The sequence below is a fragment of the Citrus sinensis genome, chromosome 6, assembly GCF_022201045.2.
Source record: "Citrus sinensis cultivar Valencia sweet orange chromosome 6, DVS_A1.0, whole genome shotgun sequence".
Taxonomy (NCBI): Eukaryota; Viridiplantae; Streptophyta; class Magnoliopsida; order Sapindales; family Rutaceae; genus Citrus; species Citrus sinensis.
The window spans coordinates 20,331,294-20,346,612 of record NC_068561.1 but is presented as its reverse complement, the minus strand read 5'-3'; the positions used below and the strand labels follow the sequence as shown (position 1 = coordinate 20,346,612).

Here is a 15,319-nt window from a genome sequence, read left to right as displayed (position 1 = left end):
GTTCAGAGGATAATTATAAGTGCTCTCTTACTCTGGACGTAGACGAGGTTGCTCTTCTTGCTCAAGCCATTATGGAGACAATTTCACTACAGTACCTAACCTCTGGTTTAAATACCTTAGGTCCTAATGGTTGAAGAAATATTTTCGAGTACATTCCCTAATGTTACTATGTTAGCAAGATAATTTGCATGTTTGCTTTCATTTGCCCTAGAGTCACATAATGGCTTATATAAATCAACAGTGCAAAAGGAGTTTTGAGACTTTTGAAGGGTAATTTTCCGTTTTAGAGTTCTTTTTTGGAAAAATATAAGTTATTTTCAAAGCTTTTTAGTTAATGGACGTCTGGATACATAAATCTATAAAACATATATATTTATTTCTTTTATTATTTTTATGTCTGATTACAAGTTCAGTTTAGTCATATTTGTTAATTCTCATCTAAATAAACATAATTTTGTGAGAGACACTACCACTAATGTAAAGCTCACATTTTTATCTCCTTAAATATGTTGCATATAGTATGAATAAATAAAATAAAATTTTATTTTCTGAAAATTTTATTCATAATTCCCTTCTTAGGATAATTTTTGTTTCCTTCCTAAAATTCAATTTTTTGTTTAACAATAAGCAGTATAAATCTATCTAATTTTATTAAATAAATATTAGAGGAAACTAGCACTATTATGTATTTTAATATTAGAAATTGGAAATACCGCCTTCAACTTCTAGTGCAAGGAAGAAAAACTTCGCATACTTGATTACTTGTGATGTTGAGAAGAAGTAAAAATATCAATTGTTTGCTTATTGGACTCTCGATACAACTCAATTTTGCCTTATCTAGTGCAAACAATTCCATGAAAATTATTCAGAGCCACAAGGAAATGAGTCTACTGATCTTTCTTTACTTCAGGTGCATTTGACACACTGTTATTATATTATATTGTATTATATTATTTTAATACATGTGTATTAAAATAATATATTATTTTAATACATGTGTATTATATTAACACTGTATTATAATAATGTTATATAATGTTTAGGGTTAAATTGTACTGTATTGATTTTTAATTATATTGTGTTTAGTGCTACATTGTACTGTGATTAATTGAAATTATATAATTAGAAAATTATATTTATTACTACTTAGAAAAAGACCAAATATAGAAGTCTTAAATTTTAAAAATTTAACATTTTTTAGTATAAATGTTAAAAAGTGTCGTAATTCTTTATAAAGGTTGAAGTATATGGTCTTAAATTTTCGGTAGAATAATATTTATTTTTTAGAATTTTCCAAATATATAACTTATGAAATAAAGATCAAAGTAAATACTTTAATCAAATAATCTCTAAATAACATGACAACATAAATAAATATTTAAAACCTACAAGATTAGGTCAAAAGTCATATTCAAATGATAGAATAATAATTTATGCACACCACAAGATAATCATATAATAATAAAGTGATATAATAGTTGTAGTATATTCACTAACAAAATGAATTGTGCTAAATAATCCTAGTAAGTCTTTGTAGTTTATGTAATAATATTTTATATCGTTATTTATGTTATTATTAATTTTAAATTACTATTACTCAAATTTATTCATATTTAAACATTTACTATTATTTATATTAATTTATTTAAAAATAATTAATATTTATATATTAATTATTGAAATATAATCAAACAATGTTATATTCTATTATAATTTTGTATATTATTTAAGTATTTATTATTAGTTATATTAACAATTAACTTATTGAATATTAATCAATTTTATATATTAATTATTACAATATAGTTAAATAGTACATTATTTAGTTATATTTTTATATAACGGAAATTATTATTATGTTAGATTAAAAAGTTATATTTATTTATTTATTATTATTATTATTATGTAAAAAAAAAAACTAGTTGCTGCATTAGCTAAACCGAACTCCTAGTCGGGTTTAGCTAATGCAGCCACTTGTTGCAGCTAAACATAGGGTTGCACTGCATGCTACACCCCCCCTTTATGTGGCATAGATATAGTTTATTAATTCTTCAAGTTATTTAAAAAAAAGTTAAAAACTTGTAATTATTATAGCTATTGATAATTTGACATGTTGATAGGTTGATACAAAAAATTATATGGCAAATTTTTTTTTAGTGTACTATCCATACCATACTTTTTTTTTTTAGTGTAAGATATTACTTATTAGTTTTCGCAAATTATTAGAAAACTTAATAATAGATCTTTAGTTGAGTTAGTCGTCATCTTTTTCTCCTAATTTTAAAGTGAAGGGTTTAAGTTTCCCTAATAATTGTATGAGTGACTTCTTATGTTTGGCATCAATGGACTTCGGTATACTTTAAGTTTAGATTTTAGATTATCGGGCTCTGATAGTACCTTTATATTACGTTGGAATTGGTTGTAATGTAAATAATATTAAAAGAAAATTTCAAACTTGAAATAAAAGAGGAAATGGCATATATCATTGGCACACGGTGCGCTTTTGTGGACATAAATAGTATAATATCATGACCGTTAATTTTATGAATAGGTGGGCAACAACAAAGTGATTGAATAACTAAACAAAATAGTTTAATGTACAATTTTTATTGACCCGCAAAATCAGATTAAAAACTTGATTAAACGAATTAATGATTATATGAACTTTTGAGGATTATCAGAGTAGAATTAAATCCTAATAATATTTTTATCCATGTTAATGATACAAAGCACAATCACATCGCATGTTGTTGAGTTATGTGTTATTCTGATACATGTTAGTGATACAAAGCACTATCACATCCATGTTAGTGATACAAAGCACAATTGCATCGCATTTTCTTTTCGATGTGTTATATTTTAAAATTTTGAATGTATTATTCTAACTTTATTTAAACAATTAAGTTATTTAAATTTTATTTAATTCTGAATTTGATCAGTAGTAAAATTATTCTTATATAAGATTTTTTTTATTTAATTAGTTCGTGTATTGGACAAAATTAAAAAAAAATTTAATTTACGAACCAATCTATAAAATGATGGATTGGATGTGGATTGAGTTAAATGATAGATTGGATGTGGATCGGTTGCGGATTTGACTCAATCCACATCCAATCCGCATGCATATAAATTGGATTTTGATTGAATTTCACCAATCTATAGATTAGATTGGATTGAAAATTTATAATCCGTAAAATCGAAGATTAAATATATTTGACTCAATCCACATCCAATCCGCATGCATATAAATTGGATTTTGATTGAATTTCACCAATCCATAAATTAGATTGGATTGAAAATTTATAATCCGTAAAATCGTAGATTAAATATAGATTGATGTCAAATCTGTAAAATCCAAAAGCACCCGTAGAATATAAGACAATATCATTTTAAATAACAAGTTGCTTGTTTAAATATACGTGTGTATGTGTGTGTTTCAATTAGTGTAGAAGCTTTTTGTTGATTTTCATGTTCAACCCTAAGCTATGCTCTAAAAGATTATATCTTTCAAACTTTAATTAAAAATAAAGAATACAAATAAGCAAACATCATGCATGTGGAGGCTTTTTGAGGGAAACAATTAAAAAAATATATTAGTACTTAATTTTCTGAGCAGGTGGGTGGGTTAGCAAACTAATCAATTTAGCTAAACACGTTTTTTATTATATTGACCAGCAAAATTTGATTTTAGAAAATAACAATAATTATAATAAATAAGAGTTCAAGCATACCAAGTTTTATTAAATGTCATAATTATCGTTTTACCGATCATTTTCACAGTCATCAAAACAAAAACGTGGTTTGATCTTTGAACCGAATTTCTCATCAAACTTATATTTTTCTTGTTTACGTCGTCCTGCAACTGACGTTACTAGGCAATTTCTTATTAAGTAAAAGAAGCAACTGGTTGTTTCTTTAATTAATGAGTTTTTCAAGTCAATTTAGAAAAGTCCTTAAATTTTTTTTTTTTTTTTATAAATTCTGGAGCATGGTTCAGTTCTCTAAACTAGGGTTCGATTTCTATCTAACTATAGATAGAGAGATTTTGGGGAGACCCTTGAGGTGCCAACGGTTTAATTTGTTGCATAATGATTATGTTTTTCTGGGTGTCAACGTAAGTGAGTGAGGATGATATGGAAACTTCTATCAATTAATTAATTAAGAAATTCATTGGATCATTTTTGGAAAAGTTGTTGGGTGTTCAAACTTCAAAGGAATCAATTAAGTACAGTGAGGACTGGGGACTGAGATGATAACGAAACAAGGTTAGTTGACTTTGAATCCTTTGAATAAGCAGAGATTCAAAGTAAACTTGATTCTCTGACCGGCCGACATTTTGGGCCAAAGAATCCTTATTGTCAATAAAGCACCCAACAACCAGTAATTTTGATTGCTCCTGATTGCCCAATATTACATCTTGTTATTTCCTTTTTTTTTTAATTATTATTTAAATATTTATTGGGCTTGGTTTATATATGATAGGGATATTATCATTCGTATACTCTATAAATATTTTATTATAAAAAATACTACAATACTTTAAGGGTGTATCAATTGTTCACCTTAAATTGACAAAAGTTATCTGCTGACCACCAAACTGTTAGCTTCCGTTTGAAAGTTAACGGAATTATAGCGAATTGACAATTTTACCCTTAAAAAGTATCACTTGTATACTCTTAAATTCTTTTATTATCACTTGTATCATATGAAAAGACCAAATTACCCCTTGGCGTTATCCTATTTAAACGGCAAGTAACAGTTTGGTGGACGGCAGATACATTTTGTCAACGTAGGGTAGACGATTGATACACCCTCAAAGTGTTGTAGTATATTTTATAACAAATCATCTATAGGGTATGCGAATGATAATTTTACTATATAATAAAATTGACTGGGAAAATATCTTGTATCAATGGAGATTAGTTATTGAGCTAACAATATAATTTTAAGAAAATTAATCATCTACTCGAAAATTTGTTCATTATTATTAATATAATTATTGACCTATTAGATTGATGAGTTTCTTTTGATGTCCCTGCACGCCTCCAATCTACTCTACTTATGCTGCTGAACTGGGTGGGGGAATGGGACCATGAAACTCTGCCCTTTCCCGCCAGTAAGCAATGTGAATAAGGAAGGGAACGATAAGCATTACTGATCATTTGAGATTTTCCCACGGTGACATAATTGGCAAAGCGATCGAGGACAAGTTGAACCATTATGCTGACCAAAATATGAACTAACCGAACCAACTTGATATTCTTGTATTAAAAGAGCATTGCAGATCAGCTTTCTTCATTGTTGAAGTTTGTTGCAAAGCCACATCAGTTCTCTAAGCAATCTGATGTGAATTTTTAATGTGTCATTTAAAACACTCTGTTTCTAAAATTCCTTATACGTACTTCTTTTCAAAGACTATTGTCTTCACTTGACCGAATTGTTAATTCTCCTATAATCAATTAGGTTTAGGCATCGATATCTACTTGATCCTCATATTTTTTAAAACCATTCAAGACGCAGTTGTCTTTTAGTTACTATTGTTGTCGAACTAAATGTTATTTTTTGAAGGAGAAAAAAAAAAGATTACTTTTTAATCATGAAGTTTTTTTTTTTTTTTTTTCTTGTCGTAAAAAATAATAATAACAACAACAACAACATCATTTAACATTAAGTCTTTTTTGAATGGGCGAATGCTTTTTTAACCTTAACAGTTTGAATCTTAAGTTAAATTCTTTTAAAATTACCAAAAGTTCGATGTTGTACTTTTATGTCTACATTAAAACTCATCTATTTTTCATCTGTTACATGTTAGGATTTTTTTTAATCTTAAGTTAAATTAGAAAAAAAAAATATTTTAATCCTGAAAAATTAGATTGAACAATTACAAAAGTAACCACATGGTTGTTTTAGATAATTTTCAAAAATACAAAACCCAACTAAATAATTATCTTGAACTACAGAGATTAAGCGAGCATTATCCCTTTTTAACTCATATACAAAGGCTAACTAGGATTGATGATTAAACCTTAATTAAGTGGGTCACTCTATGATGTTGTTATAAAAATTACAGCATCAATATTGATATAAATATGCATTGTTAGATTTAATTAACAATTCACAAAATTAATAGTGTTTTTTAAAGATTAAATAATAAAAAAGAAACAAGTATATTTTCTATTAAAACTTCTATATTTTCTTTTAAAAAATATGTATTTTAATATTAACACAACTCAATCTTAGTGTATCCTCTTATTATTATCTCTTTTTCGACAAAATTATATTGTTCCAATTATAAAAACCAAAAGGACCCATATTAACATGTGTTGTCGAAGATTGAATAACCCATATTTGTTATTTACACATATAAGTTAATTTGTCTATTTGCATATTTAATTTTTAATTTTGTTGATGATTTAGAAAATATTTGTCAAATTATAAAAAATAAAATATTGTCCATTAACTTGAATATTATCTATTAATTATTAAGTAATTAGTTATTTATGCACTAAATTAAATCAATGGTGAAGATAAAAACATATAAATTTAGAGGTTCATAATGATCTTATTATGAGCACGGTAAAAATTCATGCAGCATCATAAAAAAAAATCCTAACTATGTATTAAAAAGTAAGTTATCTAAACATCGGGATAACAATGTTCCACAAGTTATAACAAAATCTAGGGGTGTTCGTGAATCGGATTTTGCGAGACATCAATCCATATCCGATCCATGATTTTGCACTTATAAATTTTTAATCTAATCGAATCCATAGATTGGTGAATTGTTAATTCTCCTATAATCAATTAGGTTTAGGCATCGATATCTACTTGATCCTCATATTTTTTAAAACCATTCAAGACGCAGTTGTCTTTTAGTTACTATTGTTGTCGAACTAAATGTTATTTTTTGAAGGAGAAAAAAAAAAGATTACTTTTTAATCATGAAGTTTTTTTTTTTTTTTTTTTTTCTTGTCGTAAAAAATAATAATAACAACAACAACAACATCATTTAACATTAAGTCTTTTTTGAATGGGCGAATGCTTTTTTAACCTTAACAGTTTGAATCTTAAGTTAAATTCTTTTAAAATTACCAAAAGTTCGATGTTGTACTTTTATGTCTACATTAAAACTCATCTATTTTTCATCTGTTACATGTTAGGATTTTTTTTAATCTTAAGTTAAATTAGAAAAAAAAAATATTTTAATCCTGAAAAATTAGATTGAACAATTACAAAAGTAACCACATGGTTGTTTTAGATAATTTTCAAAAATACAAAACCCAACTAAATAATTATCTTGAACTACAGAGATTAAGCGAGCATTATCCCTTTTTAACTCATATACAAAGGCTAACTAGGATTGATGATTAAACCTTAATTAAGTGGGTCACTCTATGATGTTGTTATAAAAATTACAGCATCAATATTGATATAAATATGCATTGTTAGATTTAATTAACAATTCACAAAATTAATAGTGTTTTTTAAAGATTAAATAATAAAAAAGAAACAAGTATATTTTCTATTAAAACTTCTATATTTTCTTTTAAAAAATATGTATTTTAATATTAACACAACTCAATCTTAGTGTATCCTCTTATTATTATCTCTTTTTCGACAAAATTATATTGTTCCAATTATAAAAACCAAAAGGACCCATATTAACATGTGTTGTCGAAGATTGAATAACCCATATTTGTTATTTACACATATAAGTTAATTTGTCTATTTGCATATTTAATTTTTAATTTTGTTGATGATTTAGAAAATATTTGTCAAATTATAAAAAATAAAATATTGTCCATTAACTTGAATATTATCTATTAATTATTAAGTAATTAGTTATTTATGCACTAAATTAAATCAATGGTGAAGATAAAAACATATAAATTTAGAGGTTCATAATGATCTTATTATGAGCACGGTAAAAATTCATGCAGCATCATAAAAAAAAATCCTAACTATGTATTAAAAAGTAAGTTATCTAAACATCGGGATAACAATGTTCCACAAGTTATAACAAAATCTAGGGGTGTTCGTGAATCGGATTTTGCGAGACATCAATCCATATCCGATCCATGATTTTGCACTTATAAATTTTTAATCTAATCGAATCCATAGATTGGTGAAATTCAATCCAAATCCAATCTATATATCTATGGATCGGATGCGGATTTGAATCAATGCATATCCAATTCACCATTTTACGGATTGGTTTACGAGCTAAAAATTTTTAATCATGTTCTATCCACGAACTAGCAAAATAAAAAAATTAATATAAAAATAATTTTACTACCGATCAAATTCAAAATTAAATAAGATTTAAATAAATTAATTGTTTAAATAAAGGTAGAAAATACATTTAAAGTTTCAAAATATAACACAAAAAAAGAAATCTCATTTGTTTAGATCAATACATGAAAATTAATTGATTAGGAAGATATATTTTTTAATTTAATTATTTTTATTTTATACTATTATTGGATAAGATATAATATGGAGTTAATATAACTATATTTTAACTTATTTATTTATTAGTAAGTATAATGCCATATTTAGAAGTGTAATTCTTTTACGAAATAAATTTTTATTTTTATTTTGTGGATTCGCAGATTTTTACAGATTTACAAAAGTAAATCCATATCCAATCCACCGACTGCGGATTTTTAAATTTTCAATCCAATCCAATCCATCAATTCACGGATTAGATTTTTATAGATCGGATTTCTATGGATCAAATAGATTGAGCAGATTAGATTGGATTCTAAACACTCCTAACAAAATCTGAGAAAACGCCATTGCTAATTAGCACTTTTACTGTTGTACGCTCTAAAATTTAAATTTGTACCTATAAAATAAAAAATTAAAAATTGAAGAAATCATTTCTCAAAAACTGAGCATGCGTGTACAGAAATTAATCTGATCAAGCAGTAATATTATCTGGTCAATTTTATGTACGAGTAAACCCAGCAGCTGACTCAACCTTTTTGACCTCATGAATAAATGTGCCCCGGACGACTTTGAGTCGCTTTTCAATTATTGACTTGTTGCAATGCACTCGCATGTATCACGTTACGTTATCTAGGTCTGGATTAATTCATCATCCAATATTTCCATACAGTGCTAATTAATTTGATTGGGTATACATGCTCTTATCTTTTCATTAGCCCAGTAAATGGGCTCAAAGAAGTTCAAATTTGAAACCGATGTGTTCATTAACTTGTTGGTACAACTCATATCCAATTTCACAAGTCTTAACATACATTTTTATATCTACAAATGCATGCACATGCAAGGTGAATTGATTAGTCAAAGGAATACGAATGAGGAACGTATTTGAATTGAGCTGCACACAATGCGCATATTAAGATTGGTCCATATTCGGAGATCATACCCTTTTTATTTTAATTTTGAATAATATATTATGAATTTTATTGATTATATGATTTATTGTGACCTACCTTAATGTTGCTCGTTTAATGTTCAACCTAAAAATTTACTTTGTAAAAGTTGAAACTTACTCTAGAAGCATAAGAAATTTTTATTAAAATTTCTTATGCTACACGTGCAAAGAATCGAACTCACCGAAGTTTTATAATATAAAAGCCTTATAAATTAGGAGCAAGTGTTAATTATTCAAGATGGCCAATTTTAGATAAAAAAAGAACCATTATTTGAATCGCCGGTGTTTTTTTTTTTTTAAAAAAATGGAAAACTTCAATTAAAAACTTAAAGTAAAAGACTTGTTTGAATTGGAATTTCCTCCAACCAAATCACACTAACAGCATATTTAGCTAATCACCACTGTTGTTTTGTTGAAAATTTTATGCCATTGATGCAAATGCAAGTAAATAAACAGTTTTATACGCGCAAATTAATTTGAATGCAAGCTGTTTTAATTTTCAATAAAGTTAATAACAATAATAATAAACAAAAAAAGAAACAGAAAAAAGCTGCATGAATTGGCAATTACGTGTAACTTGGATAGAGCCAAAGCCAATCGGCCTCACTTTTTCTAACTTTGACCGCCGAACTCCATTAGAATAATATAAAAATATATTCATTTAATTCAGTTTAAATTAAATGTCACAGAGAATTTATGACCAGTAAGCTATGACCATCGTTTTTTTTGGGTGGGGGGGGGGTGGGGGGGGGGGGTGTGGTTTAGTTTTTTTCGTCGGTCTCTCTCAAATTTGTCAATAAATTAGCCGCATTCTCTTACCATTTTGCAAAACAAACGAACAAAATCTTCTCCTATTTCTTTCCAAGCTCTTGATCAAGCTTCTATTGTCAGAATCAAGATCACGAACACACAAACAAAAGCCTCAACAACAACATATAATAATATTATCATTATTATTTCAAATGGATGATCATCAAGATATTGAAATTCCTGAATATTTCATTTGCCCTATCTCTCTCCAAATCATGAAAGATCCTGTAACAGCCATCACAGGCATCACATATGACCGTGAGAGCATTGAACATTGGCTCTTCCAGGGCAACAACAACGCAGAATGCCCTGTCACCAAACAGCCTTTGCCTAAAGACTCAGATTTAACACCAAATCACACATTACGCCGGTTGATTCAAGCTTGGTGCGCTGATAATTCCGCTTACGGCATCGACCGAATCCCCACCCCTAAAGCTCCTCTCAGTAAATTGCAAATCATTAAACTCATCAAGGATATTTGGAAGCCTGAGCTCCAAACCAAAACCCTAATCCAGCTCGAAGTTTTCGCCGCTGAAAATGAAAGGAATAGGAAGTGCATGGCTGAAGCTGGTGTCCCTAGGGCTATGCTAACGTACATAGTGAACTGTTGTGACAAAAATCAGGTGGGCGGCTTAGAAGGAGCTTTGAGCATACTTCATTTCTTTAAAATTACTTCAGAGTATATGAAGCTTTCGGCCTTCGAAATTGATAAGATCGTTGAATCTTTCACGTGGGTTTTAGCACTTGATGATGAGAGTATTGAGAATCACAAGGAGATCAAATCTCATGCATTAAGAATATTGAAGAATATTATCCAAGCAGCAAGTTCTAAATTTCTTCAAAGGCTGAAACCACAAATTTTTCAGAATATAATTAGAGTTTTGAAGCAAAGGGTCATCGCACAACAAGGGATCAATGCTGCTTTGAAACTGATGTTAGATGCTTGTCCATCGGGGAGAAACCGTATGATAATGGTTGAATCCGGCGCCGTTTTCGAGCTCATTGAGCTGGAATTAACAGCATCCGAAAAGAAAACAACTGAATTGATTCTTGGTATTTTATTTCATTTGTGTTCTTGTGCTGACGGAAGGGCTCAGTTCCTGAGTCACAGGGCGGCCATAGCGGTGGTTACAAAAAGGATCATGCAAGTGTCGCCGGCGGCCGACGATCGGGCCATTCTGATCCTATCATTGATATGTAAATTTTCAGGTAATTTTAATTTTGTCGTTCAAGAAATGTCGAGGGTCGGTACTGTGTCGAAGCTTTGCTCGTTTCTTCAAGTTGATTGTGCTGCTTATTTGAAAGATAGGGCTAGGGAAATACTTAGGTCTCATTATGATGAATGGAAGGATTCTCCTTGTATTGATGCTTCTGTTTTGAGTAGATTGACTAGGTGATTAATTAAAATCTATTAATCAACGTGTAACTAATTGCATTTCAATTGTTGCTAATTCCTATATGATTTAAATATGAACCTTAGTGATTGATCTTAATTGAAACGTTTACGGTTCCTCGAGCCCTTAAAACTTATCCAGTTTTATATATTGTATATATGAACTGTCAGGTGATGTCAACTATCTCCTTTCGATTTTATCAATTGAATTTAAATATAAAGATTCTCGATAATATTTTTTTTTCTTTTTATGAGTTTTAGGAGTTGTTTCTACTCTTTTGATTTTCTATTAAATTTATTAGCAAAGTTCAGAAGAAAAAAAACTATTATAGCTTATAATTCAGAAGTAAGGAGTGATCAAATTTCCCGATAAGGATATACTTTCAACTGATATCTCAAGAGATTCATTCAAATGAATTGTCAGTTATTCAAAAATTGGATGGTAAGTAGATAACCCTATTTTCTTTATTTACTAAAAATATTCTCTTTTTTTCTTTTAGTAAATTATCTCTCGATTGAATGAGGTTCTTATATATTGACGATGGTAAGTATAAATTGTAATTTTTTTTTTTAAGGTGGTAAGTATAAATTGTGAAATTTCTGATTCAAGTACTGCTCTATTATCTAATTAATGAATTGCTATTAAAAAAAATGTATGAAGAAACGTGAAAAGAAAAATAGGTTATCAATGCATTAAATCTTGTTTTATTCATGAAGCTAATGTAAATACCGAATTTGAGTACTATCGATCCTCCATCTTTCTTTTGCGAAATTTCTCATTTTCGTTTTCATATCCCAGTTCATGCTATATAAAATGAAGACTTGGATCTTCAAATAAATGAAAGCTTAGAGGACATTAAAACAAAAAACAGAAGATTTAATTGTAACGAAAATTTGGAGAATTTGTACCACATGTTGTACTCATTTTAACGTAGCATGAACCCATCGCGTGTCTGTGTTTTTTCAGATGAACCTCAACGTAAGAAGGGAATTTAATTATTTTATTAAATCGAAAAGAAATACATCATCACCTCAAAAAATATGCTTGGATATTTGCACTCATAACAAAAAGACTAGAAATTCAACAATATTAACAAGCAAAGGCAAAGAAAATGAACAAAGCAATCAATTCTAAAATCTATACTTGCCCGGTGGCATCTGATGACAGGAATTTTTGCACATCATGCATGGAGGGATCATCTAACTGAGGTCTTATTTGATGTTGTAGCTTTTAAGCCATAAATTGCTACAACTATAACATTTAATAAAGATGACATTTAAATAATAATTATGACAAAAATATTAAAGATAGTATAAATTTTTTTCATTATAAAAGTATGAGATCAAATCAACTTAGCTTTCAATGTATATCAGTTAGTGTTTACTAAATAATTCAATGTTGTATCTTTTAAGCTACAGTTATCAAATCTTAATATCAAACAGGATCTAAGTGAAATCAACAACTTTTCATAGTAAAATTTGGTCAAACAATTTGCGACACCGCTAGTTATTCTCTCTATAAGCATCACTCCATTGTTAATAACTCACCCAAAAATAATTTTCTTTTTTTTTTTTTAATTTTTAGGAGAAATTTCTCCTATATATGTGTAGGACAAAGAATCCAAACTTCCAAAATTGTGTCTTACATTTCAGTATAGTGATTATTTTGTTTCTTTCAGATCAATCTAACTTTTTTCTTAACATATTCATGAAATCGTTTAGTTCATTACCTATGTGCCTATAAATTAAAAAATAATTAAATTTGAATATGTACACGTATTGACGAACAGCTAAGGAAGACAAAAGACTGACTCGAGAGTCTCGAGTCGACTGAAAAGTCACACCGAGGGAATTTCGTACTTTAGTTAAAAGTCTTTCTAAATCGTGTGTTATTTATTATATATTGGGCCCAGATTTCTTTGTTTTCATTTTTAAATTCTTAAAGAAGAAGCCACAGATTGGACCTCTAGAACGATCAAACTTTTTGAATCTTTCAGATCAGGCCCACAAGTACCCACTACTCACTTAGCAAAAAAAGATATTTCACGTCTACGATTAATTAGTGGATTTTAACAAAATTATTATAGAAAAATTTTGAATTTTCTGTATTCAATGTTGAATGAGATAAATTTGAATTATTCTATAATTTTCGAATTATTACGTCAACGCGCAACTGATCGTAAATGTTAAGACATTTACTTAACAATTTATAAGCAATGGGATAAGATTTTACTGTTTAACATTGTATTTAAAAAAAAAAAAAAAGACGAGGAAGGAGTACAGAAAATTGTCACTAAAAAAGCTCTAAAACTAAGGGTCAGTTTAGGATTGCAGTGGCTGATCAAATAAATTATTTCTATTGTGAAGGTAAAATAAATAGTTGATTAAAAAGGTAGCTCGGTGTTGTTACAATGAGTTTAGTAAATTTTATGTAGAAAGTGATGTTTTGTTATATAATGGTCAAATAAAAAAAAGTTTGAATTGCCTTTTATTTGTATATTAGGGTGTATGGAAAAGTAAGATATAGTTATTCTTTTATTAAAATATTAAGATTATGGTATGAACATTAAAAAATGTATCATGGCTTGTCTAATAAGCTGCTTTTAAAAGCAATATACAATAAATAAATAAATAAATAAGCAAGCCTAACTCTTTTAAAAGCTGATGTTAAAATGAAAAATATATATATATTATGAAGCAAGCATTTTTTTAAAAAATTTACCATACAATTTTTGTCAAAACTTATAAAATAAATTATTTATAGTATTTCAACCACAATTAAAAGCGAGACCTAAATTTGTCCTCGTTAATTACAATTTTATTAATGCAGGAGTATTGAATTTGTGATTTGGCTATTGCTTTACACCGTTTGATTCTGACCATTTCGAATTGGAGACTTGCATATAAGAAAAGAAACTACCGACTTTGTAAGCATGTAATATAATAAAGTTTTACCTTTAAACCTTTATATTCAGTGTTCCTTCCTATCAATAGATATAGATTATTTGTATTTTGACCTTATTTAAAAAAAAAAAATAATTATTTTTTTAATTAAATTACCTCTTGATTATGCATAAATATAAATCAAATAATTTACTAAATTTTCTATCACATATCTATAAATTTAAGATGAGTCATGCATGCTACCAATAATTTTTTTTAAAAAAAAGCACAGATGTAATTAAATTTTAAAATACCTGCGCACGAATTAATAGCGTGGTATGTTGTTAATCTCATTATCTCATGAAGACTTGTCTTCTTGTGAATCACATGAAACAACGTTAGTTATTCAATAAAATAATAAGTCAATTCTTAATGCTATACGACTTCAAGTTCAATATGACATGTGGATATCATGCAAAGCCAAAGCAGTTAGGCCTAATGACACTTCTTAATTATTTTATTACACTCATTACATCCACTATCTATAATCCTTTTGTAGCAATTATTGTTTTTTTTTTAAAAAAAATTTTGTGGTGATTAATTATATATTACATATAAAAGTAATAATTTTTTTAATTTAAACCATGTTTGTGTCTTATTGCCTTATAGGGATGACAATTAATAGCGATGAAACTTTGAATTTGCTTGCTAACGAATTATGACTAAACCACCATCAACCGCATATTTAGTTGATTTCCCCAAATAGAGATTTATGATTTATCACCTAATTATAGTATGAACACATGCAGCCTTACAACTTACAAACCCAT

At 28.0% G+C, this 15,319-nt stretch overlaps 1 protein-coding gene across 1 annotated transcript; it reads left to right on the top strand.

The window, feature by feature from the left end:
- Window positions 1-10,173: 10,173 nt before the first annotated feature.
- Window positions 10,174-11,706, top strand: LOC102626705 (E3 ubiquitin-protein ligase PUB24-like). The gene has a single exon (XM_006481797.3). It carries the CDS (start codon window positions 10,366-10,368, stop codon window positions 11,608-11,610), a length of 1,245 nt encoding a protein of 414 aa, XP_006481860.1. The 5' UTR covers window positions 10,174-10,365; the 3' UTR covers window positions 11,611-11,706.
- Window positions 11,707-15,319: the final 3,613 nt, after the last annotated feature.

Coding starts and splice junctions, on each gene's coding strand:
- LOC102626705 (XM_006481797.3), top strand. CDS start 10,366: ATGGATGATCATCAAGATATTGAAATTCCTGAATATTTCATTTGCCCT.